General features: G+C 35.9%; 5 protein-coding genes across 8 annotated transcripts in view; 3 read left to right on the top strand and 2 right to left on the bottom strand.

The window, feature by feature from the left end:
* Positions 1–229: 229 nt before the first annotated feature.
* On the bottom strand, positions 230–2,681 carry LOC111778374 (heavy metal-associated isoprenylated plant protein 33-like). The gene is made up of 3 exons (XM_023658157.1): positions 2,312–2,681; positions 2,140–2,215; positions 230–2,014 (listed from the first exon to the last, which is right to left on the bottom strand). Exons 1-3 carry the CDS (start codon positions 2,339–2,341, stop codon positions 519–521), a joined length of 1,602 nt encoding a protein of 533 aa, XP_023513925.1. The 5' UTR covers positions 2,342–2,681; the 3' UTR covers positions 230–518.
* A 2,256-nt stretch (positions 2,682–4,937) lies between these two features.
* Positions 4,938–9,847, bottom strand: LOC111778377 (TVP38/TMEM64 family membrane protein slr0305-like). Its single transcript, XM_023658162.1, has 9 exons — positions 9,468–9,847; positions 8,934–8,995; positions 8,773–8,827; positions 8,558–8,656; positions 8,291–8,377; positions 7,312–7,428; positions 6,113–6,205; positions 5,858–5,888; positions 4,938–5,364 (listed from the first exon to the last, which is right to left on the bottom strand). Exons 1-9 carry the CDS (start codon positions 9,561–9,563, stop codon positions 5,177–5,179), a joined length of 828 nt encoding a protein of 275 aa, XP_023513930.1. The 5' UTR covers positions 9,564–9,847; the 3' UTR covers positions 4,938–5,176.
* Positions 9,848–13,153: 3,306 nt separating this feature from the next.
* On the top strand, positions 13,154–14,439 carry LOC111778376 (adenylate isopentenyltransferase 5, chloroplastic-like). The gene is made up of 2 exons (XM_023658161.1): positions 13,154–13,190; positions 13,382–14,439. Exon 2 carries the CDS (start codon positions 13,388–13,390, stop codon positions 14,360–14,362), a length of 975 nt encoding a protein of 324 aa, XP_023513929.1. The 5' UTR covers positions 13,154–13,190; positions 13,382–13,387; the 3' UTR covers positions 14,363–14,439.
* Positions 14,440–15,572: 1,133 nt separating this feature from the next.
* Positions 15,573–20,971, top strand: LOC111778375 (DUF21 domain-containing protein At4g14240-like). Of its 2 annotated transcripts, XM_023658159.1 has the most exons (13): positions 15,573–15,887; positions 16,123–16,199; positions 16,430–16,513; positions 16,602–16,715; positions 17,431–17,514; positions 17,593–17,664; positions 17,782–17,849; positions 18,320–18,407; positions 18,534–18,607; positions 18,716–18,728; positions 19,872–20,234; positions 20,317–20,363; positions 20,461–20,971. In XM_023658159.1, the coding sequence occupies exons 1-13, from the start codon at positions 15,647–15,649 to the stop codon at positions 20,558–20,560; spliced, it is 1,425 nt and encodes a 474-aa protein (XP_023513927.1). In that variant the 5' UTR covers positions 15,573–15,646; the 3' UTR covers positions 20,561–20,971. The 2 variants fall into 2 exon arrangements, with proteins under 2 accessions (XP_023513927.1, XP_023513928.1); XM_023658160.1 differs by lacking the exons at positions 19,872–20,234; positions 20,317–20,363 and adding an exon at positions 19,174–19,220 and having other exon boundaries at positions 18,716–19,091.
* A 357-nt stretch (positions 20,972–21,328) lies between these two features.
* Positions 21,329–27,166, top strand: part of LOC111778166 (uncharacterized protein At5g19025-like) — an 8,267-nt gene continuing 2,429 nt past the window's right edge. The window contains exons 1-3 of one of the 3 annotated variants that reach the window (XM_023657848.1): positions 21,329–22,056; positions 25,154–25,438; positions 26,578–26,639. In XM_023657848.1, the coding sequence (XP_023513616.1) occupies positions 22,010–22,056; positions 25,154–25,438; positions 26,578–26,629 (384 nt within the window). In that variant the 5' untranslated portion in view covers positions 21,329–22,009 and the 3' untranslated portion in view covers positions 26,630–26,639. Of the gene's footprint in view, positions 22,057–24,531; positions 25,439–26,577; positions 26,640–27,166 lie in introns of those variants that run through there. The other 2 variants (XM_023657846.1, XM_023657847.1) reach the window with 2 other exon arrangements.

Below are 27,166 nucleotides of genomic sequence, written 5' to 3'. Positions count from 1 at the left end.
CATGAGGCTTCTCAAATAATAAATAAATTAATAATAATAATAATAATCATTGTAAATCCCAATTTGGAACACATCAAGCAATTGGAATTGGGGAAAGATGTAGGGGCAAAGTTGTAATTTTACAATGAACTGATTTATTTTTTTATTAAATGAAAAGAATTCTTATTATATTTCATTATTTATATAGCAAAGACCACAACCCCATAATAATTAAGAGAAACTCCCACTAAACTATAATTTAGAACCTAATTAGGATAAGAACAGTTAAATGGAGAGAGATTACTGACAATTAAAAACCATTAATTCCCAAAGTATAAGATAAGAGCATAATCGAAATTCCAAGTTTCTTTTTTTTTTTTTTTTTGGTGTGGATTTCTTGAGCTTCTGAAGAAAAAACAACTATAAACTGAACATTTTTATCTGTCATGAACACCAGAATTTCATCGGCATAATTGAGAGCTGGAACCATGGTGGCAAGGCTCTGCAAATTCTGGGTTTCTTGTTTCTTTTGATTTTTTTCACATTACATGGCAGCTTGAGGTGTTTTCGTCGCTGAAATAGTGGCTGTAATTGTCGCCGCCTGGCGGTGGTGGCGGATATGGGTACGGCGGAAGGTAGTTCACCGCTGGCGGTTGCCGTGCGTACATCATTGGTTGGTTGGCCATGGCGGCGCGTTGTTGGTTCATCATGGCTGCCATGTATTGTTGCTGTTGGTATGGATTTCCACCCATTGCTTCCGATGCTCCGCCTGGTCCTTGGAAATACCCACCGCCGTGTCCGACGCCGTTCATGGCAGTCGCTGGTAGTCCTTGGACTGCCGGGATCGAGCCCATTTGGCTCATTTGCATGTTGCCCATTTGTGCCATTGGCATGTTCATGTTTCCCATCGGGCGGACGGCCCCGCCTGCAGCAGCGGCGGACATTCCTCCTGCCGGTAGTCCGTGAGGACCACCCATGGTTGGAAACCCACGAGGACCACCACCGTTCATTACATGACCCATTTCACCACCGACCCTATTCCCGCCGTTGCCAGTATTAATTGGGCCGCCACCGCCACCGCCGCCGCTATTGTTGCCGTTCTTGTGAGCCCCACCATTATTATTCCCATTCTTAGCTTCGCCGCTTTTGCCTCCATTTTTGCCACCACCGCCGCCGCCATGACTCTGGTTCCCGCCGCCGGAAGCACCACCTTTCTTTCCTCCATTTCCACCTCCACCGCCCATTCCATTCATTGGCATTGGCATTGGCATAGCTCCGCCACCGCCGGGCATTTTATCAGCTCCCATAGCAGCCTTCTGAGCGTTCATTAGTTGCTGCATATTCATCATATTCGCATTCATCATCATCATGTTCGGCATCTGACCAACACCGCCACCAACAGCGCCGGCGCCGGCGCCTATACCGCCACCGACACCGCCCATCGGAGGCTTCATTTTATTCGGAGGAAGAGGAATATCATCCAAATCATCTTCAAAATCATCATCAAAATCATCTTCAAGATCATCATCTTCAAAATCATCATCATCATCAGTCAGATCATCCTCCTCCTCCGGCAAATCGAACTTCACCGCCTTCTGATTCGCCGACATCGGATCATTAAACGGCGGCATTCTCAAACCCTTCAGCTGCGTTGGCATCATCTTCGGATCTTGTAGCTGAAACCCATTCATCTGCTGCTGTAATTGCTGCAGCTGTTGAAGCTGCTGCGGCGAAAACTGCGGCAGGCCACCACCGCCACCGCCGCCGCTCGGTTTCGGCTGATTATTTGCCCCCTTTTGAGCCCCCTGTTTATTATTGTCCCCACCTTTTCCATTGTCAACCTGCAAATTCTTCATCATAGTTTCAAGTTGGCTCTGCTGGCCGCCATTGTTATTGCTGGGATTTTCCTTCGGAGCTCCCCAAATCTCTGCATATTTCTTCGATTTCGCAAGCTTATTGATTAAAGTGGCTGGGTCTACATTTCCAGAGACTGTCACCTTCCCTACCTCTGCATCTATATCTATAGTGAAAACCCCTAAAAATTTCGAACACAAACAAAAGAAAACCATTACAAAAGAAAGAAAGAAAAACAGAGAACAAGAAGATAAAACTTCAAAAGCAAAAATCGAAGAGAAACAGAAAGGGACAACAAGAACCCACCATCAATTTTCTGCAAGATTTTCTTCACTTTCTGCTTACATCCATCACAGTGGATATTCACTTTAAGAACACATTTCTGAAACAGAGCAACAAAACAGAACATAAACCCACAAACAAAAAAACATCATATTACGCCACAAATCTCCAAAACAAAACAAATGGGGTTGCAAACCTTGATCTTCAGAAACTCCTCTTTACTCATTGCTTCGTCTCAGAGGAAATAAACCAAGAGAATGGAGGAGAAACAGAGGAATGAATAGTCGCAGATCTAACAGAACAAAAACGAGGTGAAGAAGAAGAAGGAGAAGGCTAATTAGAGAAGGATTTGTAAAGGGCATCCCATATTTCTTCCTTCTTTGAGGACTTGGGTTCCAAACAAGGTAACCAAGAGAGGAGAGAGAGAGAGAGAGAGAGAGAGAGAGGTTGTCCAAAGCCTTACTCTATCACTCTATCTTCCATTGGAGCTTTATTTAATAATATTGTTTTTTACAACACATTTCTACTTCCTTCCTTCGCTTCTCTAGTTGTTTGAACCAGTGGAGTGTTTGGACGGAAAGAAAGTTCACAAAAACAGAGAGAAAAAGAAAAGGAAAGAAACAGAGTTTGGCTCAGCTCGGCTTGACGAGATAAGCCTCCAATTCAGAACTGTTATGATTCTTTGGATTTTATTAACAGTGGGCTGTAAAAGAATTAGCTTTTTGGGCGGAATTTCCTCTTCACAACCTTGGATTTATGTGCATTAATGACCTTCGCCAATGAATGCCCTTTTTCTGCTAATACTCTCATTCTTTTTCGCACTCTTAATCTGGGCCTTCCTAATTATCATATGAAACCGTGTTAAAAAACACGGCGTTTCAATGTCTTCGCTGTTAAGCTATGTTTATGCTATAGTTTCTAGGTTATCTACCCGTTTTTTACTAAATTGTATGAAATTCTTTCGATCCATCAATCTTATTTCAATAATACATCTTAACTTCAAAAAGTTTCAAAAATTGTCCTCCCTAATGTTAAAATATTATTCTTTTTCTTTCTTAATGTAAAATTTTGCTTATAAAAACAAACATCCACTCTGGTAACATCGTAGAGAAGAAAAGGAATATGCTTACAAATTTGTCAGAGTATAAACATTTGTATTTATAATGTAGGCCGTATGCATACATTAAACTATACAATATTTCATGCAATATATATTTGAATTTCCCTTCAACAAACATACTTTTATTTCCTAAGCAAATCGGTTTTTGTCCTCCTTAAAAGTCTAAAAAGCCTCTCCCCCTTCCTCCTCTCCCTCTCCTTCTTTGTTTCCATTGAAGGGGTTGCTTTACCTGAAAAGGCTAATTCTTCAAAGGAGACAAAACACCTAAACAAAATGCCTTTCTTCCCTTAATTTAAGCTAAAAGACAATCATCACTTAATCACCAACAATACCCTTGTTTGCAAAATCAACTTTTCAATCACATTTACTAGAAACTACCTATAGTCTTCTCTATCCCTACATCCAAATAAGTTGTTGATCTACCAGACGCTGTCGAGTCTACTCTAGTTTAAGTATACCCTAAACAATAATGAGAAGGATTTATGTTAGATAAACCTATCATATAATCGAGGCCGGGGTGGGGGTGGGGATTTACAAAGCCTAGATTCGGGATCTGATTCAACGTGCTCTTTTGTTCGTGTGACACTAAAAGAGGGGGTTTTCAAAACAACTGTGCAATGGCATTTCCATATGTGTAGAGGGTGCCAAATGAGGCACTACATGCTGTTTTGAAACTTGAAGGATGTTGGATAAGAGAAGGAAATAACAATAATAATGAGGGCAAAAAATCTCTGACCTACAAAAGCATTCCCATTTCACATGGTTTCTGACCTTTGCTTGTGCAGCTGCTCATAAACTTGGCACACAAGGGTGTAAATAGTAAATGAATGCATAAGAATGAACTTTGAAATTTAGACTGGAAGGAAAAAGAGACTTAATTTCTGAGTGGTCCTCATATGCAGTTCTATCCACCATCTACCATCGCAGCTATCTGAAGAATAATATCCTATGATAAGATTATCAATCAACAAACAACAATGAGACAATACATTTTGGATTATAAGTCTCTGACAGATGGGAGTTTTTCCATTTACTGATTGCTTCTCTGCCTAGTAATAAGGCAGATGTCAAAAGTATTTACTGCGGGGTACCTAAAAGTTAAGAACTCAAGTGAACCAATAACAATCATTCATTCCAATCAGTTAAGTGATTCATTCAAAGGTGATTATCCTGAAAAATGAAGAAGTCAAGTTCAGAATTATATTCTAGTGAACCAATAATAATTATTCCAATCAATCAACAACTTTGATGGCTTAACAATTACCTTTCATCATAGCATACAAAAACATTTAACTGAGCCATGCTTAGGACAAGCTAACCTATTGCGAGCTGTGAGGCGCTTTGCTAGATGATGATCAGCAATGCGAGCAGCAGCACCACAATGGCTACCCAACCGATGCCGGCTGCAGGCAACTAAATTAGAACCAGAATATTGCAGCATGATTCTTAACGTCCTCTAATGCTATATAAAGAGACTAATGGTAGAGAAGAGGCACAAGGAGGTCTTGGAGTAGGGAATCAAAAGTAATCTTGTTTTGAGGAGAAGATGATGATAGAGAAAGAGAATAGGGTTCAGTACAGTTGGAAGTTCTTTTTCTTTTTCTAATCAAGGACAGGAAAAGTTACAAACAACATGCCTACCATTTGAGAAACAAATCAGACTCGGTGCAAGAAATCACTGTAGATCATGGAGATAACTCACTAAACGAACACTTAAATCTATAGAAATGTCACATTTATTGTGATGTAATGGTAAAAGAAACAATCAGCTACTTTAATACATGCTTGATTTATAAACTGGTCGTTCTATATCAAGAACCTAGATTCTATGTTATGGAATATCGATTGTACATATAACAAAAATAAAACCTTTTTGTTTAGGGAAGCCTGGCCTATTGAAAGAGGAGAATGAAGAATTTACATGTCAAAATAGTTATCTTTTCATTTGCAGTCATCTGGAGGAGAGTCAATCTTGATTATGAGGGGCTGATTAAGATCGACAGGCTCTGATTCAGCTACGATGGGTAGCTGCGAGGAGATACCCAAATAGTCAACAGCATCTCCGTTCTCGGCCAAAGCTTTTTCCAAAGCAGCCTTGGCAACTCTGGTAACGCAGTACGCCAGAACCACTGCATGCAAATCAATGTCAGAAAAGGGGCTTGGGGTACGTTCCATCTTCTTTCTTTCTTTTTTCCTTTTATCTTTAATTGAGTCAAGTTCAACGTCTCAGTTTACTATAAATTAAAGCCGGATATCAAATACTATTTTAATTATTAAGCACCCTTCTTCCACCTGAAGCATTCATTTAATTATTTTAATTGACGTATCACATTACGATGACAAAGATGCTCAAAGATTTTTCCTGCTGAGTAGCAGATGGCATACAAGAAACAAATCTTTTTTAAATAAGACTAAACAACCTTTTTCCTTTTTTTTTTTTTTTNTTTTTTTTTTTTTTTTTTTTTTTTTTTTTTTTTTTTTTTTTTGTCTGGCACCCTTCGCACTGTTCTTGAGAATTATTGCCCACCTTTTTTCTTCATAGAAATGTACCCAGCCAAACAAAAAACAAACAAGAAAAGAAAACCCAGAAAAAGGGTACAAGTTTCTGCAAAGAATACTTACCAGATACCACAAGACCTAACATTATGAATGCCTGCATCCACAAATAAAGGAAAGAAGATGCATCAGACGAGAAAGAACACAAGATATATTTAGTGTGGAAGCTCTTCAAAAATCAGTGGTACTTCGGTAACATATTTTTGATAAATGAATATTCTTAGTTCATGAGGTTAAGTGTTACTTTGGGCTGTCAAGGAACATGCCATAAAAGAGATGTGTTACATTCCCTCCCCAACATTGAAGATAAAAAGCACTTACCCAACGAGTCTTTGAAAATTCTCCCCAACCATGTGTAACATCAGAAAGATCTTTGAGTGTGGTTCCAACATATACTAATGCAAAAGTGATGGGCTACAATAGAGACGGTGATGGATCAAAATCTTAAAATTAGTACCTGAAGTTGATAAATCTAGACATTTACAAAGCATGTCATGATTCCTCAGCATAGAGATGTGAATCATGCTCACATGCAAAAGAAAAGAAATAAAACAAAGAATCACTAATTTGTATAATTACCATCTTTCACCTCGATGTAGAACAATGCATGCCTAGATATCATATCATTCAACAATAACCAACCAATATGCTAGGACCCTCTACATATTAAAAATTATCTAACAATCATGGGTTGGCCAAGTGGGAATGATATATGGCCATGAGGTAATAAGGGCCATGGGAATAATATAGGGCTTAAAGGGACGGTTTAAGTTATGTTATAAAATATGTGTTATTGTGCATAGTTGTCCTTTTTATAATCATACATTCTAAGTTATGTTCTAATATTGAAGTGGATTTCCATTTCATTCTTGAGAAAATACAAGGGTTGGTGTCCACAAGATATGTGAAAACTAGAGAACAATTAAGAGGTATTCTTACCCAAGCCTTAAAATAGAGCAGGAATAAATTATTTTCGTAACAAGCGAGAATGGTAATCACCCGGAGGGGGTATTTGTGCCAAAATTATGGCCAAGGTGAGGTAAGCTAAGAGTGAGCTAGATTTGGGTAGGGGAGAGATAATCCACCCAAAATGTTTCTAAATGGTACACGGCACCTTGCCATTTCTCTTTCAGCCTCTAGAACTATCTCCATAATCATATATAATATTAGCCTTCATAATCAATGAAGTTATCATCATGGATGAACAAAAGCCAAAAGGGCTGAAAACTACAATATTCATAGATTGAACTGTATCATGACATCATAATCAATAAAGTTATCACTCCTTCCAATATAAAAAAGCCTATCCATGCACTACAGATATACAGAAAACTAAAATTTGGAGAGACAAATTTAATACATTTTACATTGAGAAATGACCAAACAAATTAAATAAAAGCCACCAACAGTTTGTGCTCCTGCATAGGAGCACTTTAATGAACATACAAGTTACGCCAAAATTGTGATCTGAAATCCGTTAGGTTACTTTAGATGTTATAAGAAGAATGTTCAGAAATTACCATCATTCCCAACAATGAAGCCAGCATGTATTCCCCTAATGAAACGGGAGTCACCGATAATAGGTAATTCAACATGTTAAATGGAAGTAAGGGTACAAGCCGGAGAAGTAAGACTATCTGCAAAAGTGAAGATTTTGGGTCACTAACAATATTATGTGTAACTTAGTCCTCACTGTTCCCGGGTGACATATGGACACATTGGGTGAAGTATGAACAAGTACAGTCGGTCATTTCAAATACAAATACCAGAGAAGCCAATCTAATTAAAACAAAATAATAACTTATTTCATATCAGCAGCTTGCTTCATAGGTACTACGATGCAAATTAGCTTTTCTTCCAGGCACCAAGAAACAGTTTATATAGCCAAATATTCTACATCAACTTCCACTCATTCACAATCGCTCAGCTGCCAGCCTACAATTTTTCTTTTTCTTTTTTCTTTGAAAAAGAAACGAAAAGCCAACCCACAATTTATTTTAATCATATATCATAGTTTAGCAAAATAAATGCATTTGAATCATCTCTTACCTCTCGGATTGCATTTCAAAATTTACTATATGGTTTCATTTACAACTCAGTATGCTTCATATCGTGCAATGTAAGGGAAGAAACATTTTTCCATAGATACATGACATTCACGGGGAAGGGGAAAAGCTAACCATTCATTTCATCCAATGTTTCATGAGCAGACTAAACATATTATGTATTTTAGTTCAATACAAAGTATGACCATAAACAAGAATTGGTATTAAAGAGACACACGACGCTGCTTATCCACATTAAACAAAAAAAAGCAAATAAACTGGAAGCCACACAAACAAGGTGTTATTTCTTTTCCATTGAACTAGAAGAAACAGGTGATTTTATAGATTAATGAAGAGTCATGAAAGGAACATGAATTTCCAGATGACAGCCTTCCTCCATATGCTACTCAAAGACCGTAAACAAACAAGGAGATTGTAAACAAATTAGACAAACCTTAAATCCAGACCGATTAATAGCAATGGCAACTGAATGAAACTGTGGATAATCCTTCAGCTTGGAAACAACAAATGACTTCCCAATCTGTAAAGAATGCAAGAAAAGAATGGTCATCCAACTAGCAGTGATACATATTTGATCCAATAATGGCAATTATGAATTGCAAACAAAAAATGATCTTTCCTAATAATAATTCTATATTTAAATACTAAAATTCACAGAATATCTATGGATTACAGACAACCATAAGGTTTTGAATATTACAGTTCGTCCAAGAAGGAAGGCTGCCCCAGCTCCAACAGTTGCACCAATGGAATCAGCAACAAAGCCCACAGGTAACCCAAATAGATAGCCACCACCAAGCTGAAAGACAAATAATGCAAACCATCTGAGTTCATAAAAGTAAGTTCATTCTAGAGGCATTCTTCCCTACACATTATACCTTTTACCAGGTATACGAAGGATTAATTGATGCTTACAGTGAGTATTGAGGCAGGAACTGCCAACACTGTCAAAGGAATGTATGCAACAGACCTGCAAATATATATACAATAATGAGGGGAAAGGAAAGCGATGGTGGAAATACAAAATCTAAAAGCAACTTGAAATGTTCTACAAGAGACTGGCTACATTAACTTACAGCACAAGTGGACCCCAAGCACCAAGATCTTGATCAACCCATAGTAAAAAGTCCTTCAGAATCTGAAATATGATGTCAAATTTCAAATATGAGATCGATACAAATTGTATGACATTACACTAAAACTTAGAAATGAGCAATTCGTCATGAATCTTTCAGCCTCGAAAGCTAGCACATAGACTTCAAGCATATAGCTCATCAGTTGAAACAACTAAACACCCTATAAATTGAAACACAAACACATTAATTAATACTTTCCCGTGGAAGGAAGATAAAATTTGAACAAAAGCTTACATAGAGACCAGTAATTTGACCGAATAGTTTAGAGCCCAAATTTAAAACTCAAACACAATTCAAGAACAGATGAAAATGGAAATGGAAATGGAAATGGATATGGATATGGATATGCCATCTCAAATAACTTCCAGAACCGTGGCAAATTAAGAAAAATCCACGAGCAATAGCCATCAACCAAATAGAGAACGAGAAACAAAAATGCAGGAGAAATAATTAATGAAAACGACAATTTGATACCTTCTCGATTGGGAGGGTGAAACAAGCAGTTACTACAGCAGCAAGAAGTAGAAGTGCGGCGGTAATCTTGAGGGCGGAGCGCCATGTAAAAGCCATAAAAAGCCTGCGACGCCAAGGCCTGCACACTTCCTCGTCGTCGTTGTGATCGGAAACGGAATGCTTCAACGACAAGCGAGCCCTCAATCCCCCAAGGTTTGCCAGATTTCTTGGCTAGGTTTTACCACTAAAAAAATAGCAAACTGACCTAAATCTCAATCTCAATCCGCCCATCAATGGCAAAAACACCAACAATTAACTACCCGCACTATCGCTTGCTCTCTGTCTCTGTAAAGTTCCTCTGACATCACAACGAAGATTACAGGGAAAAAAGCTCAATTTTGGGATCTTAATCTCCTTTCCTCTTTTCTAATTTGGATTGGATCCAAACTTTTTTCTTCTTCTCGGGCCAATGTTTGGATCATAAAGGCCACAAACCAAAGCCCATTCTAAATTCATCAAATGATTAAATAATAATAGTCAAATAAATAAAGAAATTCAAATGATTAAAAGAATAATATAAAGCCTTCTGCTCTTAAAATATTAATAAATAAAATGCCTTGATTTCAAAGCATAAGCATGCAAATTGGGCACAAACTTTACATGGAAAATGGTGTACTCATTATAATAATAATAATAATAACAATAAAAGGGTTGAAAATGCTATTTTATATATCTAAATAATATAAATACCATTCCAAACGAGTATTTTTATTTTTAAAAAAATATTACAAAATATTTAATCGTCTTAGTAATATTTAACTATTTTTTAAAAATGTATATAATGTCAATTTGAGCATAGTTTAACTGATTAAAATATATACATGTAGTAGAAATATTAAAGGCTCGAGTTTTTAGTTATTTGATCAAAATACAAAAGCGTGTGTTTGAGAAAACCTTAGACACTTAATTTTTATTATTGTTATTTGAAAAGAAAGAAGGAAAAAGAAAATCATGATTGACTTATATTGGAAGTTGGTGCATAGTGTTGTTATATTTGGCCAACAAAAGAACATGAACAATCATGGCCACAATTGATCCAAAATAAAGTTTACTTTATTTGAATTCAAATTGTGGGTATCTTATGTCTTATTTTGCACCATACTAATGGAGCAACCTCCATTTTGTTGGTGCGCAACTTATTATCAAACTTCTAGATTCGATATCATTTCGTTAGGATCGCTCACTTCCGTTATATCTCTAATTTTTAGGTGTAAAGAGAACCCAAATGAAACTGTACGAATGGTTGTCTATTAAAAGCTCAAAAAATATCTAATTTTTAGGTATAAGAAAAACTCGAATGGAGCTAGAAGGAAGGTCGTCAGTCGAAAGCTAAAAAAACGACCTTAAGAAAAACCCGAATGGCGTTGGACGGACGGCCATCGATCAAAAGCTAAAAAATGATCTAATTTTTAGGTATAAGGAGAACCTTAATAGAGCTGGATACGAATTTCCAAACATGATAGAAGCACCTCTAATCTTTTGAAAATGACATAAAAAAAAAAAAACTCTCCATAAAGTATGCAATATAGTCTCGAGCTACCTCTATATATGATCGAGTATCACTCATTTGTATGATTGGACCCGACTAACCTGATCCATATATAATATATGGTTGTTATCTGAAGTAAATTTCAAATAAGATTGAAAACAAAAAAGTTTTCGAAAGAATCTCTACTTTTATTTATTTATTTTAAAAATAATGATATAGATTTGAAGAGACGGATTTCGAGATTGAAGGTCAAGTGGCACACCGTGTAGATAATGCCACTATAGGATCAATAAATAATAGTAAGATCTAGTCGTACATTATTTTAGCAAAATGAGAATAAAATTTTTAGAATAAGATAATATATCACGAAGATATTAATTTTATTTTACGATCCATCTTATATTAATGATTATTACAGATATTTAATTTTTGCACTATGATAATTAAAAAATGAATTTTTATTCTAAGTTTACTAAAAATAAGCTGCCATTTAAATAGTAAAATTGACTATTTATTAGGTTGTCTTTTTCCTCAAATATTTATAATAAATAAATAAAATTTAGGTATCAAAAAGAAAGTTCTTTTTGCCCCCACTACCAGCCCACTACGCTTGTACGCAGTGGGTGCTGTTTTTATTTATTTATTTAAATTTAAAATTTATTATTAATAATATTAATTAAATCATGGACCAAACGACATGGCTAAAGAAATATTCCATTTATTTTTGTATTAATATCTTCGGAATATTTTTTATACGTGAGTTGACTCATGTACGGACTTATAGCTAAGATTGAAATATTAATTTATTAAATATGATTTAATTAACATATTATTAAATACTATTCTACATATAAAATAAAATAATTACAAAAAAACTTAGGTAATGAATGATAATTTAAAAAAATTAGAAACTAAATTGATGAATTCTTTAGCGTAATTATTATTTTCCATTATTTTTTAAAAAGCCATTTTAAATTTCATTTAATTTTAAAGTTAAATATAAAAAACATTAATAAATGTAATTATATCTATTCATAAATTGAAATAAAATGTATATTTATTTAAGCTTTAGTCTAGTTTACACATAGTAGAGATTCTCCTTTCCACTAAAAGGCAGGGTTGCTATCTTACTCAGAAACCATGGAATTCAATTAATTTTCTCTCGCCAAATTTAAAAGAAAAAAAAAATAATATTTTTAAATAATAATAATAAACCAAATAAATTATTTTAAAAACTCCACTGCCATTCTCCCTTTGACCGGGTCCCACTAACTTCACATTATTTTTTTTTCTATGGCAATTAATTTTGAGATTTGTTTTAAAAATATTTTTATTCTTAGTTTTGAATGGAATAAAAATTAAAAATATATTTAAACTTTTAAAAGGTTTAAAATATATGGTTAAATTTTTAAAAGACCTTTTAAAAGTTAATTAATACTCTAAAAACACATTTTTTTAACATAAAAAAAACATATTTAAAAGTCTAAAAACACTTTCATGGTTTATATCATAAAAGTTTGAAGATAATCTATGAGGTGTCGATCAACTATTTCCATTCCTGACGATAAGATTTTTTTTTTTAAATAAAGATTAAATATGTCAACGTTACTTTAAAAAAATTTATGAATAATTTTAAATATAATATTCTACAGTTTAAAAAACTTAAATGATATTAATAGAACTTTTTTAATTTGAATATAATAAGTCGTTAGATGTATTTTCTTCAGTTAAACAACACGTGAAATTGGAAGGAAATAATTTGTAGGTCTGATTTCATAATTTTTATCATTTGAGACATATTTAAATTCACAAATATTCGATAGTTCCGATTATTGTTGAATTAAAAAGGACGAACAAATATTAAAATATATAAATATTTTAAATTATATGTAAGTCAAGTGAAAAAAAAAAAAAATGTGTGTAAAGTAGTGAAGCTTAGCCATTCCTGATCAGCATATATAAATACCCCAAGCTAATCTTATCATTGCTGTGTGGAGAGATATTAGATGATCATCATTTGTTAGTGATTGATCATAAACTTGGAGAAAAAAGCAACAAAAATAAATATATATCATAAATTATATCTTTTTATTTTATATACTCGTATTCATTTTCTCTTATTATCTTCTAGTTCATCTCAACGTCTCACGAGGAGCCTTCGTATACCGACACTTCTCTTCCATCTATTACTCGACGTAAGTTTTGCTCGTGTAAAAGTATATTTTTATTTTTTGTAACTAATGAATGTACGTGCTCCATTATTATTTCATGTCTAAATTTTTAATTTAATAAGATTAAAAATATTTAATAATTTAATTATATTCCTAATAGAAAAATATATATAGAATTAATATTTATTTATTGCTTTGGCGTTTAATTTTTTCAGGAAATAATGAAAATTTCCTTGTCGGCGAGCTGCAAGAAAGCTGCGGCGGAGCCGCCGCTAATAGACTTCCAAGGAACAAACAGCATCAATTTGAAGCCATTTTTCCGGCGGAAAGACAAGTTAGTGTTTGTAATGGGTGCAACCGGAACTGGAAAGTCCCGGTTGGCCGTCGATTTAGCCACCCGTTTCCCAGCTGAAATCGTAAACTCCGACAAAATCCAAATCTACAAAGGACTCGAAGTCGTGACCAATAAGGTAACCGAAAAAGAATGCCGTGGTGTCCCACATCACCTCCTCGGAATCGCTGATCCAAACTCCAACTTCACCGCCGCGGACTTCCGCCGCCACGCCACGTCAACGATAAACTCCATCGTTGGAAAACACCGGCTTCCCATCGTGGCCGGCGGCTCCAACTCCTTCATCGAATCTCTTGTCGACGGCGACGCCGAGTTCCGATACCAGTACGAATGTTGCTTCCTATGGGTCGACGTGTCGTTACCAGTCCTACACTCCTTCGTGTCGGAACGCGTCGATCGGATGTTGGACAACGGCTTCATTAACGAGGTACGGAATTTATTCGATCGTAATGAAAACGATTACACGCGTGGGATCCGACGCGCCATTGGCGTTCCTGAACTCGACGCGTTTCTACGCGCCGAGATGGATTCCGCCACCGATTACAGAGCCCGATCTAGAATTCTCGAAGCGGCCATTTTGAAGATAAAGGAAAACACCAGAAAATTGGCATTCCGACAATGGCAGAACATCCGCCGCCTTCGGAGCAAACGAGGATGGAATCTCCACCGCATTGACGCCACTGAAGTCTTCCAACACCGTGACAACAAACAACATTCCGACCATGTTTGGGAGGCGCTCGTCACCGAGCCGGCCTCCAAAATCCTTCACCAATTCCTATGTCAAAATACTTACACCGTCAATATTCCGACCACCACCATTAAATCAAATTTAACTGTCTTTTAAATATGCAATTATTATAATTAAATTACCAAAATATAATAATTTTAGGTAGTGTGTGGATGCATGCTTTGTTAGCTAAACGAGGGAATTATTGTGTAATTAGTATAATAAATCAATAAATAATTTTATTTATTTAACTTAATCATCCACTAAACTATACTTAGATTAACACATTTATTTACAATTGGACATTAATTTAAAAATGTTTTTTTAGTGATATATAATAATGTGTTAATCATAGTCTTTTCAATTATATATTAAAATATTAAAAATGTAACAACTTTCGATTTCGATGTGATTGATATTGATCGATAGCCCATTAATTTTCTAATGAAATATAACATAAAGATTCTTAATTTTAAACAAATGTGTAAGGTTGTTAGTGGAGCACAACTTGAAGATTCCATATTAGAATATAATAGTTAGTCACACTATAACTAACATATAATATAATAATATATGATATGATGTGACATTATACTATAAATTCTGAATCAACCAATCAAATTTCTTCAAAATCTTAACTCATTTTTTTTTTTTTGTTAGTTATAGTTACGAGTATAATTTATTTCATCTTATCTAGATAAGAAAATTCTGTCACGTTTCAAAAATAAAAATATATACCCACTACCTCTTTTCATTTCTAGATATTTTTTTAATTTTTATTTTAGTCGATATCCCTCCCTTGAAAAGACGGATTAATTTATTTATATTCTGTTTTTTTATTTAAAAACAGAATAAATTTTAAAAATAAAAAATAATGTTTTAACAGCACTACGTTAATAATAATATAGTAATATCATGAACTACAAAAGGGATTAACGAAAATAAATTCTGAAGCAATAAAAGTCAACCAAATTTGGGTCATGGAATTGGGCCGTCAAAGCCATGGGGCGAGTTTTATATGGGCCGTAGCGTTGGGTTGTTGTACTGTGGCCCATAACGAAATTTCGATTTCGGCCCATATGGATTAGCCCATCTACAATATTTAAAAGACATTTTGTTAAATAAATAAATTTGTAATTTAATTTTTTTAAAATATATTTTATTTACAATATTTATAAACAGAAAATCAAGAAGTAATATTTGTTAATTTATTTAGACTAAAAGAGATTTAAAAACAAAAAAACAGTCTGCCGGGAAATCAACAAACCCGAAACGCTTCCGCCGCGAACCGCTGAGGGAGAGAGAGAGAGAGAGAGAGAGAGAGAGAGAGAGAGAGAGATTCTGCGGCGCTGATACAGAAAGAAGAAAGGAGGAAAAAGGTGAATCAGAACACGATTAACGATGCATTTGATAAATGCAGTAATGTTGACTCGAATGGCGACTCGGAATTCGGGTCTGGAACCGGAAGCCGGTGAAATTCCATTTGGATCGTTATTATGGTTTACCTACGCCGGGATCTCTTGCGTTCTTGTTCTATTTGCTGGAATCATGTCCGGTTTGACGCTTGGTCTCATGTCCCTTGGTCTCGTCGACCTCGAAATTCTTCAACGGAGTGGCACCGCTGAGGAGAAGAAACAAGCAGGTTTGTTTTCAAATTATGATTATTATTCTGATTCTTCAGCTGTCAATTCACCTGGGATTCGATTCGGTTCTTAATAAAAAGAAAATTGGGACGTGTATTTGTGTGTTTGAATTCTTGCGGGTGGTTGGCTCTCCAATTTCAGCGTTGGCTTCTAGCTTGCATCATTTATGCGCCTTACGATTAAGATTGTGTGTCATTCTGATTTGTATTGAATTGGACGATTTTTTTCTTTCAGCGGCTATACTTCCCGTGGTTCAGAAACAGCACCAGCTTCTTGTTACGTTGCTTTTATGCAATGCCATTGCGATGGAGGTAATTGACTTGGTTGGACCCGGAATCGTTTTCTGAGTGCGTAAAAAACAGGGGCGTTCTTCATTTCTTTTGAAATGGGGCTGACATTTAGGTGGAGAAATTTGGATTATAAATTTTGGGATTTATCATGAGAGTCAAATGTTACTCCTCAATATTCGTTCTTGTGTTGATGGTTTCCATATTGAATTTGGCACATTTTTTTAAACTGTTTTGGTATTTGCTATCTGCAGGCACTTCCGATATACTTGGATAAACTTTTTAATCAGTATCTTGCTATAATTCTTTCTGTGACATTTGTATTGTCATTTGGAGAGGTATGTTGACATTTGTTTTTCCTTAACCTTGATTCCTTTATATGAATGATTTATCCTTTTTTTGTGGAATGTCTTCTGTTTTTGTTAGGTTATACCACAAGCAATATGCACCCGGTATGGACTTGCTGTAGGTGCCAATTTTGTGTGTCTTGTACGAATTTTGATGGTGATTTGCTATCCAATTGCTTATCCCATTGGGAAGGTAATTTTCTCTAAATATGTTGTTTCGTTCGACTATTTAAGCATGTAAGTTGCATAAATTGAACGAAATTTTCTTGATTTCGAAAAAGTAAGAGAATGACCGTTATGAAGTCTTTGTCAATGCAAGGATTTTATCGAGCTAGAAAAATTGCTATCGATAAATATTATATTCAAATCAATTGTATAATTCTCATAAAAGAATTGGGTGCATGCTCAAGAAGTTCATAGCACCTTTAAGAACCTAATTGAGGAGACTTGGCTGATATCTTTTGCACCTTTGTTTGTTTTGTACAATATCGATGCCAGTCCTCAAGGGCCTTTTTAAGTTTAGCTGTAGTTGCTGAAAATGGGATCACAGGGTATTGCAAGCCAATGGCTTCCGATGGCTATGCCTATGTTTTAGCTATTCTTTGAACAGTTCCATGCAGGATAAGTATGCAGGCTTGCTATTGCAGTATGTACGACTTTCAAAGTGTTTATATGGATGATAATACCGTTTCGATTTTTATTTTCTTTTCCTTGTTTTTCTTGTGTAGTGGGTTATTGGGGGCATAAGGAGGCATTAGTGCATCGTAGTATTGAAATGAACTAAGGTTGTTGAGACCCTATTTAATAAATGTTGGCTGCTTCCTGTTATTTTACATTGGCATTAATTTTGTCCTCTCTTTCGTTTATCTTGACTGCTAAAGGCAATAAAAAATTCTCTTGCGTTTCAGATTCTTGACTGTTTACTGGGACACAATGAGGCGTTGTTTAGGCGTGCACAATTAAAGGCTCTTGTCTCCATCCACAGTCTGGAGGTATGTGAATAAGTTTGCTGCAAAGATCTTTAAATTCCATTATTTTTAAAAATTTTAAACCTCAGTTCTTGTGTATAGGCTGGAAAGGGTGGCGAACTCACCCATGACGAAACAACAATCATTAGTGGTGCTCTAGATTTAACTGAAAAGGTAGCTGCTGTTTAATGCACCGACTTGTTTATCTTTCACTTCTGTTGGATAGTTTCTTTATACACCCTCCCTCCAAACTGTTTCTTATTAGAGTTGTTTCATATCTAATTTGAACAGACAGCTGAAGAGGCTATGACACCCATTGAATCAACTTTTTCTTTGGATGTAAATTCAAAATTGGACTGGTAAGGGTGCTCTTAAGTTTTGTCTCTCACCATTTTATAATTTCTTAACATCAACGGTGGTGACTGCTGAAAAATTTACCTTTTGAAATTAGCTTTTACCTTTGTCTTTGTCATTATAATAATGAACATCCACGGTATCAGCTATTGGCTCCTAGTTCCTTCAATGTATACGGTATAGTTGGTAGTTCTTGAGTTTAATTGTCTCCTAGGGAATAATTATTTACGGTACTCCAGATGGTTGCCCAGCTAGATAAAAAAATGTTGGTAGTTCTTGTTTCTTTATCACTTCCCAGTAATTTTTAAAGGAGTATGCATGTACGTTAATATCTGGATTTTTTTTGTGAATTCTTATTCCTACTTTTTTCGATAATCTTGTATTATTTGGAGTGAGTTTTGAGCTTTTTGAAGATACTTTAGGGAGTATTTGTCAAAGATTTTATTCTCAACATTTTTTTGAACAAATAACTCAGGGAAGCAATGGGAAAAATCCTTGCTCGTGGTCATAGTCGAGTTCCTGTCTATTCTGGGAATCCAAAGAATGTTATCGGGCTTCTACTGGTAGGCCTTACGATAATCATGAATAAAAAAATTGTATTTTCCTGTTCTAGATTTTGCAATATTTTCTTTATAGCCTATTAATTTTTTCATTTCTTTTGGTTCAACTCTTTACCCTTCTGGAATCAGGTGAAAAGTCTCTTAACAGTACGACCTGAAACGGAGACCCAAGTCAGTGCGGTTTCCATTCGGAGGATTCCCAGGTGTGCTTGCTATTTTGCTGCTCGCACCCCCCTCCCCCCTCCCCAACCAATTTCTGAGAAACATTTTTGAATTGTTTATTTACTTATTTATTTGCTTATGAATGGCAGGGTCCCCTCGGACATGCCTCTTTATGACATATTGAACGAATTTCAGAAAGGGAGTAGTCACATGGCTGCTGTGGTGAAAGTAAAAGGAAAAAACAAGGCTCTTCCTCCTACATTGGATGGAGAAGAATCTGAGGAAAACAAAGGCGTGGAATCCCAATTGACAACTCCTTTGCTACGTAAGCAGGACGAGAATTCAGATAATGTAGTCCTTGATATCGATAGAGCTTCCAAGACTTCTGGCATAAGTAGCCAACCTTCTTACCGACGCAATGATGCTTCTTCTATAAATGGGTTGAACCATTCTTCAGAGGACATAGAAGATGGTGAAGTTATTGGTATCATCACCCTTGAAGATGTATTTGAAGAACTTTTGCAGGTAAAATTTCTCCCTCTTCTCTTTGGATCATAATGTTACCTATCATTGTAAACTATACCGTAACATTTCTTAATTGATGCAGGAGGAGATTGTTGATGAAACGGATGAGTATGTTGATGTGCACAAAAGGTATTGTACAATCGATACTTTTAATTAGTTCATCGGAATCTACGACGCCACTAATTAAATGTTTTTGATTGATTTATTTCAATTGNTTGATCTTTTGGTCTGATTCTCTTTCCTGTACAAATTAAAACTTCTGGTATGGCAGTTCATTTGGTCTTGTTATTTAGGGTTCTTAGCACATGAACCTCGTAAAAAAATTTTAAATTCATGCGTTTGGAAAAAGGCTGTAATTTTCAACCCTACCCACACCCCAATTTTGGCTCTCCCAATCTTTACTTAAACTGGATGGCCTTTTTTGTAATATTCTTTCAAAACTTTGGAAGAGTATAGTAGCATGGAATAATTCATTTTCTGCTTTGTTCTTTACAATTTACATTTTAATTTTATTTCTCACTTTGTTTTAGTTCATTTATCCTAACTTTTATTATTTTCTTTAATTGTTTATTTATTTATACTCTTTGTTTTGTTTGTTATATAAATGTTAGTTGTTCAATCATATAATATTCTTATTTTTCGGTGGCTTAATCATCAAGCGTGTTTGACTTAAAACAATTTTTTGTTCGGTGACCTCTTAGCTAAAATGACCGTGTTGGTTTCTGGGAATAGTTTTCACTCTTAGATAAATGTCGTGGAAATGAAAAAAAAAAACCTNACATGCCTCTTTATGACATATTGAACGAATTTCAGAAAGGGAGTAGTCACATGGCTGCTGTGGTGAAAGTAAAAGGAAAAAACAAGGCTCTTCCTCCTACATTGGATGGAGAAGAATCTGAGGAAAACAAAGGCGTGGAATCCCAATTGACAACTCCTTTGCTACGTAAGCAGGACGAGAATTCAGATAATGTAGTCCTTGATATCGATAGAGCTTCCAAGACTTCTGGCATAAGTAGCCAACCTTCTTACCGACGCAATGATGCTTCTTCTATAAATGGGTTGAACCATTCTTCAGAGGACATAGAAGATGGTGAAGTTATTGGTATCATCACCCTTGAAGATGTATTTGAAGAACTTTTGCAGGTAAAATTTCTCCCTCTTCTCTTTGGATCATAATGTTACCTATCATTGTAAACTATACCGTAACATTTCTTAATTGATGCAGGAGGAGATTGTTGATGAAACGGATGAGTATGTTGATGTGCACAAAAGGTATTGTACAATCGATACTTTTAATTAGTTCATCGGAATCTACGACGCCACTAATTAAATGTTTTTGATTGATTTATTTCAATTGTACTTTTTGCAGAATTCGTGTTGCTGCAGCTGCGGCTGCTTCTTCTATGGCAAGAGCTCCATCAATTAGGAGATTAGCTGTTCAGAAGGTAGCAGTTTTTATCTCATTTTGATATACATTCCACAAGTATCATGTTTTTGTTTTGAATTGTTCTGTTTGGAATGGTATCCTTTTACCAGCAGCAGGGTAAACTGCCATATTCCTAGGTCCTTTTTGAGCATTAAGGGGGTCGGATTGGTTTGATCGAATACCATCTATTTGTTGCTTTAGACTTGTACTTTTAGTTAAGGAGATGAATCGAGGTAGATCAATTCTATCATTAGTAATTCCAGAATATGCTCCCACCGCCAGTTGATATTGTCCTCTTTAGACTTTTCGCTTCTCCTCCTCACGGTTTTAAAACGCGTCTGCAATGGAGAGGGTCTAGCCCTTACTTTGATCGGTGCCTGGCACCGTCTAGTGACTGGCTCCGATACCATTTGTAACAAACCAAGCCTACTGCCAACAGATATTGTCCGTTTTGGCCCGTATCGCTNTTCATTTATCCTAACTTTTATTATTTTCTTTAATTGTTTATTTATTTATACTCTTTGTTTTGTTTGTTATATAAATGTTAGTTGTTCAATCATATAATATTCTTATTTTTCGGTGGCTTAATCATCAAGCGTGTTTGACTTAAAACAATTTTTTGTTCGGTGACCTCTTAGCTAAAATGACCGTGTTGGTTTCTGGGAATAGTTTTCACTCTTAGATAAATGTCGTGGAAATGAAAAAAAAAAACCTCGATGAAAATATTTCTTTTAGAACTCAACAATCGCGGGAATGAAAATCGAATCATCAACCTCTAGCACGTTTAATGTTGTAACTAATGTTGTAACTATTCGGCTAAAACGAATGAGGCCCACTAACCTTGTTGGGCTAAGTGTAAGGCCTGGATCGAATCCAATTTGTAGGAGTCAGCCCAAATAACCTTATTGGGCCCAGAGTAGGGCCTTTATCGAAGTCCATTTGTAGGAGTCAGCCCAAATAACCTTACTGGGCCCAGTGGAAGACCTGTATCGAATCCCATTTTGTAGGTGTCAGCCCAAATAACCTTATTGGGCCCAGAGTAGGGCCTTTATCGAAGTCCATTTGTAGGAGTCAGCCCAAATAACCTTACTGGGCCCAGTGGAAGACCTGTATCGAATCCCATTTTGTAGGTGTCAGCCCAAATAACCTTATTGGGCCCAGAGTAGGGCCTTTATCGAAGTCCATTTGTAGGAGTCAGCCCAAATAACCTTACTGGGCCCAGTGGAAGACCTGTATCGAATCCCATTTGTAGGGGTCAGCCCAAACTATATGGGTATAAAATTGAAATTTCAATATAATATAAGAGGCCCACTAATAACAGTCTCTGCAAGACAAGCAGAATTCTTGAGGTCGAGAGTACAGCAATTTCTTGCTTGTTTTCGTGTTGTGCATCTCTCACATGCGGTTTCTGCTCCTCCATCGTCTCTGGAATCTTGAGGTGCTCCGCTAGGCTTGCATACTGCGGCCTGTTCGGAGTCTCCTTGGTGGTTTCATGGGTTCTCAGAGAGTTCGCAGCTCCTCTGACGGAGAAGATGCCATGTGAGTTTCATCACTTGCTTTAATTTTCTGTTATTCTAGCCGATTTTCAATTGTTTATTCGTACGTTCGATTTTCTTGGCTTCTTATGCTGAATATTGCGAGTGTCGTTATTGTAGCGATAGATTGTGGTTTCAATGATTCGCGAACTTAATTTTTGGTTGTTTTTTTTGTGTGCTATGTTGATTCCTAGTTTAAATCAATCGCAGTATGCTCGTCGGTTGTGAATTACGGTGTTTTCTGTAATTTTGGTTAAATGTGGCAACTGATTGCATCGCTAGGGACCTCGGTTTAATTTTTCAAGGAACGATGAATTGACTCAAGAAAATAGGATACTTGAATTTAGAATTATTGTTGTTGGTATTATTTTGTTGTTGTATCTGAAGCTAGTTTATGTATGCCCGTTGTGGCGGGCGGTTATCGAATGTATCCGGGATCCATATAGGTTGAAATGGAAGCTCCCTGATTGGATCGAATAGGATCATCTTACTACAAATTTGTTTTAAAGTTCTTGGAACAAATACTATCCATTCCATAATTGATCTAAATAGGTTATATTTACTATTGTTTTCACTCTCTAATGCTATCTTATGCTTTCTATTTATCTTCTTAAATCCAGTAGTATTTAAAATCAATTGCCATTAACTAACAAAATGAATACTCTAAGTGTAACAGCCCCAGCCCAGCTAGAGATATTGTCTTTTTTGGGTTTCCTTCAAGATCTTAAAACGGGTCTACTAGGAAGAGACTTCCACACCCTTATAAAAAATGCTTCGTTCTCCTCTCCAACCGATGTGGGACCTCATACGAAAAGTAATGGTAAAATGTTATGAGAAGTAGCAGGGCATCTGTACATATCGTGAATTAGAATTTGCAGGAGATATGATTGACTTAAACTTAAAAGCGAAGCATAAAAGATTTGATTGATTCTAAGGCTCACTTGAGGCTATTAAGTTTATGAAATGGTGCTTTCTGGAACTGTGATCCTTAAGATTCCAAAGTCACTGGCTAATTTCGATGTTATATGATGGAAATGCCAATGGTTCTATAAAAAAGATGAGGAATGCTTCATTTTAACTTTTTAATCATCTCAGTTATGATTTTTGTCTTCGTAGATGTGATAGAATGAAGATTCATGAACAAGATCAATAAAAAAAATTCTTCTGATAGTGAGATGCAGTGTAAGAAAGAGGGAATTGAGTTGAGACAACTGTAGTGTAAGGAATTTCTTACACTTTGTGCAGATACCTAAGACTAAACTTTCAGAACAGTTGATTACGAATTGAGTAGCTTAAGGACGAGGACTTGCAAAGTTTATTTGAAGAACATTTAGTAATATCGTATATTTGTACAAATTATTTACTTAAACTTGCATCATTTTCATTGCATCAACAGGAAAAAAGGAGGAGAATTTCTCATGGTAAGGTCAGGTGGGATAACCTCTTTTCAAAGCAGAAGGACGTGAAGGATGGAAAGAACAAAAGGAATGAGGGAAAGGGAAAACCTGTCAGTTACTCCTATACATTCTTCCACCTGAGCTATGCTACGGCTGGGTTAGCTCGAAGCTCGTAGACATTGGCTGGACATCGGTTTGGGAACGAATCTGCCCAGAGTGGGTCACTTCTGCTCTATATATTTGGTCACTTGTCGCCCATCCCACATCAATTAGGATAGAGGAACGAATCATTTCTTATAAGGTGTGGAAATCTCTCTAACAAAAGTGTTTTAAAACCTTGAGGGAAAGCTTGAAAGGAAAAGCCCAAATAGGACAATATGTGCTAGCGGTGGAGCTTAGGTTGTTACACATTTTTTCCGATCGCGAGTTCTTTTAGAGTTCTTTTACGTCTGTCATTCTGTTCTGAGTGTATGATTCACATACTTGACTTTTGGGCATCTTTTTTATTCCTTTCCCATTTTGCTTGTTTTTCAGCATCCTTTGATGCTCTTTTAATAGTGGTATTGTTTCTACACCAAATCAAATATTTATTTATAATATCCAAATGGATAAGCTTTCTCTTTCACCTTTTACTTTATTTGCCACTTGTTCAAAGTTGAAATAGAAAATTTGATTTTCTTTAGGTATTTTGAATTGATTTCCAATTTTATTGGAATCTTTAAATGGTTATTACCATTTAAAAAAAAAAAGAATCACTTAAAATCATTTAAAAAAATTTCCAGATCAATCTTCAATNTGCATCTCTATCTATCCCAAGTACAGCCTCAATTTATTAAAAAAAAAAAAACAAAAATAAAAAGAAAAAACATTCATTTTAAAAAATAATAATTAAAATAAACATCTTCCCCCATTTTAATTACCTTTATTTTTAGAGAATCATTAATTAATTTAACATCACGTGAACGCTTGGAAGCTCAACCGTCCTTCAATTTAATTTCACTTTATTTCATTTACTTTTCCCGCAAATAATAATAATAATAATAAGAAGAAGAAGAAGCCTTTATTTATTATTTTTCGTTGGAAACGAAAGTAGAAGAAAAAATATATAAATAATATATCGTCTTTCACATTCTCAGCCACTCTCCTCCGTGGCGCGTGTGTGATCCTCAAGCAGACGGTTCACGTTCGCCGGTCCGTCACCACCACTTCGCTAACGTGCGCCACTCTTCTTCTTCTTCTTCTTCTTCTTCTTCTTCTTCTTCTTCTTCTTTCTCAATCTTCTTTTTACAGGAAGATCCCTAATTTTGCCCTAATTGTGAACTCCATTCATTCCAATCTCTAACTGGGCTTTCTATAGAACATGCGCAATCTTCTGGTTCCGACAACCGCCATGCCTCCGTCCTCAATTCTCACCTCATCGTCGTCAATTTCCAAATCCAAGACTTGTGCAAACCCTAGCCCTAGCAATTCCCTTCTCTGTAAACACTCTCCATCCGCAACCCTTGATCTTCTTATCCTCATTCTCGTTCTGTTTTCCGGTACCTTTCTTGTAACGTCATATTTCTCTTACATTTTCAACTCTCTTTCGATTCTCTTGTCGTATTCGGCCCTGCAGCTTCCTCAATTTCCGTTTCCGTTTATTGTTGGGTTTTTGTTGTTTTTCTGTGTGATTGTTGGTGTGTTTGAGATTTGTTGTGGCGCTAGATCGAGGAAATGCGCGAAGCCGGGATGTAAAGGGTTGAAGAAGGCTATGGAGTTTGATCTGCAATTGCAAACGGAGGAGTGTGTGAAGGGTGGGTCCAAGGAGATTGATAAATTGCCGTGGAAGGGAGGTAGTGAGGCTAACCCGGATTATGAGTGCTTGAGGTCCGAGCTGAGGAAGATGGCACCACCCAATGGTCGAGCTATTTTGCTCTTTCGGGCGCGCTGTGGCTGCCCCATCGCGAAGCTTGAAGGCTGGGGGACTAAGCGCGGGCGGCGGCATAAGAAGTGAGTTCATCTTTTGTGCCATTGATCTTTTTTGGAATTGGTTTCTTGCTCTAATCATTTTTAAGGCTTGAATTCTTTGGCTCTCTTGTTTTTTTATTCTGGAATTGAGTTCTTTACTGCTGAAATTATCCCGATCTCCTCCTCCTCCTGAATAAAACTCTTAACACTAAAGAAAATTGATAAGGGAACAGTCTGTATCTGAAATTAGATAACATTTGCTTAAGATATTTGTGGCGTACATGAAACTTTTGACAAATTGAGGAGAAACTCCTTCCCTTTTCTGATATTGCGATTGTTAAATGGTCCTATGAGCAATTTCATGGAAGTGGGACTAAGGAAGAGCGAAGAGGAAGCATTTTTCTGATTCAGTTTGGTAAATCAATGCTTGTTCCTTTTCGTATATTGATTTCTCAAAGAAAAAAAAAAAAAAAAGGGTTGAGTTGATCAATTTCCGTTGACAGGAATCAGGACTTTTAAGTACTTGCAGAGTGCATCATAGTTCTGAACTGAATTGTTAAAAGAAACTGGTCGTTTAGCTGTCTTAGCATCTTGGACTTGTAATTGATAGTCAAGTTTTCAACATGTGTGTGTATCCATACCTATTTCTTCATGGAATTCCAACTAAATCCACAGGATCTGAGACTCTAGGTAGATGTTCAAAGTTCAATCATTTATCTTTTTCGGTTGAAAAATTAACCGATGCTGAACTCTGAAATATATGTTCGTGTAGATTTTGTGAGGGATTTGTAGGTTTGGATTGAATTGATTTACATGTTGGCAAGTTTTTGTTACCCTGTTTTCTCTCTGAGCTTGTATGTCTGTTCATACAGTTCTCATTTGGTGTAGTACTTGCATTTCTTTTATTCTTTTCTCCTTATTGACATCTATTGAGGAGATGAATTTTGCCTTGTCTGGTTGACTGGGACAAATTGTAGGGTTTATAGACACTTTCCCTTGTGTTCTTATTAACATTCTTTACATTAACATTATTTGCTTTTTCCTTGTTTATTATTTATGGAGATAGCACCCTGTTTGAAGTTTTGATTTATTGAAGATGTTCATCTTTTTACCCATTTAAAATGATATAAGTTCTCCTAAATCTTGGGTCCACTCTTCAAGTTAGTTAATTTATTTTTCAGTGGGAAGCTATGCAAGAAAGTTTCGGGGGCTCGGTTAGCATACCCCAAGTAATTTGTTTCTGGTGAGCGATTATTGCTCGGTTGAAGCACTGATGTTCTCGTAGTTGCTAAGTAACTAAATTTATGCTTTCATGGTGTCCAGCTCTAGTTGGTGCTTATATTACTAACTTTATCTGATTTCCTTTTTTTGGTTTAATTTACAGTCATGTGCGTGATTTACATACATCATAGGCAATACCTAATTGTTTTAATTGAACCCTTGCACTGCCGTTAGGTTAATTTATTATTTGCACTTTCAACTTTGGTTCGTTTTGGACCTTGCACTTTCAAAATGTCCATTTTCATTTTATACTTTCAAGTTTTATACTTCAAAAGAATCTCCTATACTTTTAAAAGTGACCATTTTGGTGTCTATAGACAAAATTCTAAGACCAATGAAAACCATTTAATACTACAAAGTTATTGTGAGATCTCACCTCGGTTGGAGAGGGGAACGAAACATTCCTTATATGGGTGTGGAAACCTCTCCCTAGCAGACACATTTTAAAACCTTGAGGGGAACTTGGAAGGAAAAACCCATAGAGGACGA

This window comes from Cucurbita pepo, chromosome LG17 (assembly GCF_002806865.2).
Source record: "Cucurbita pepo subsp. pepo cultivar mu-cu-16 chromosome LG17, ASM280686v2, whole genome shotgun sequence".
Classification (NCBI taxonomy): Eukaryota; Viridiplantae; Streptophyta; class Magnoliopsida; order Cucurbitales; family Cucurbitaceae; genus Cucurbita; species Cucurbita pepo.
Note: the sequence above shows the minus strand (reverse complement) of the source record. Positions and strands in the feature narration are given on the sequence as shown.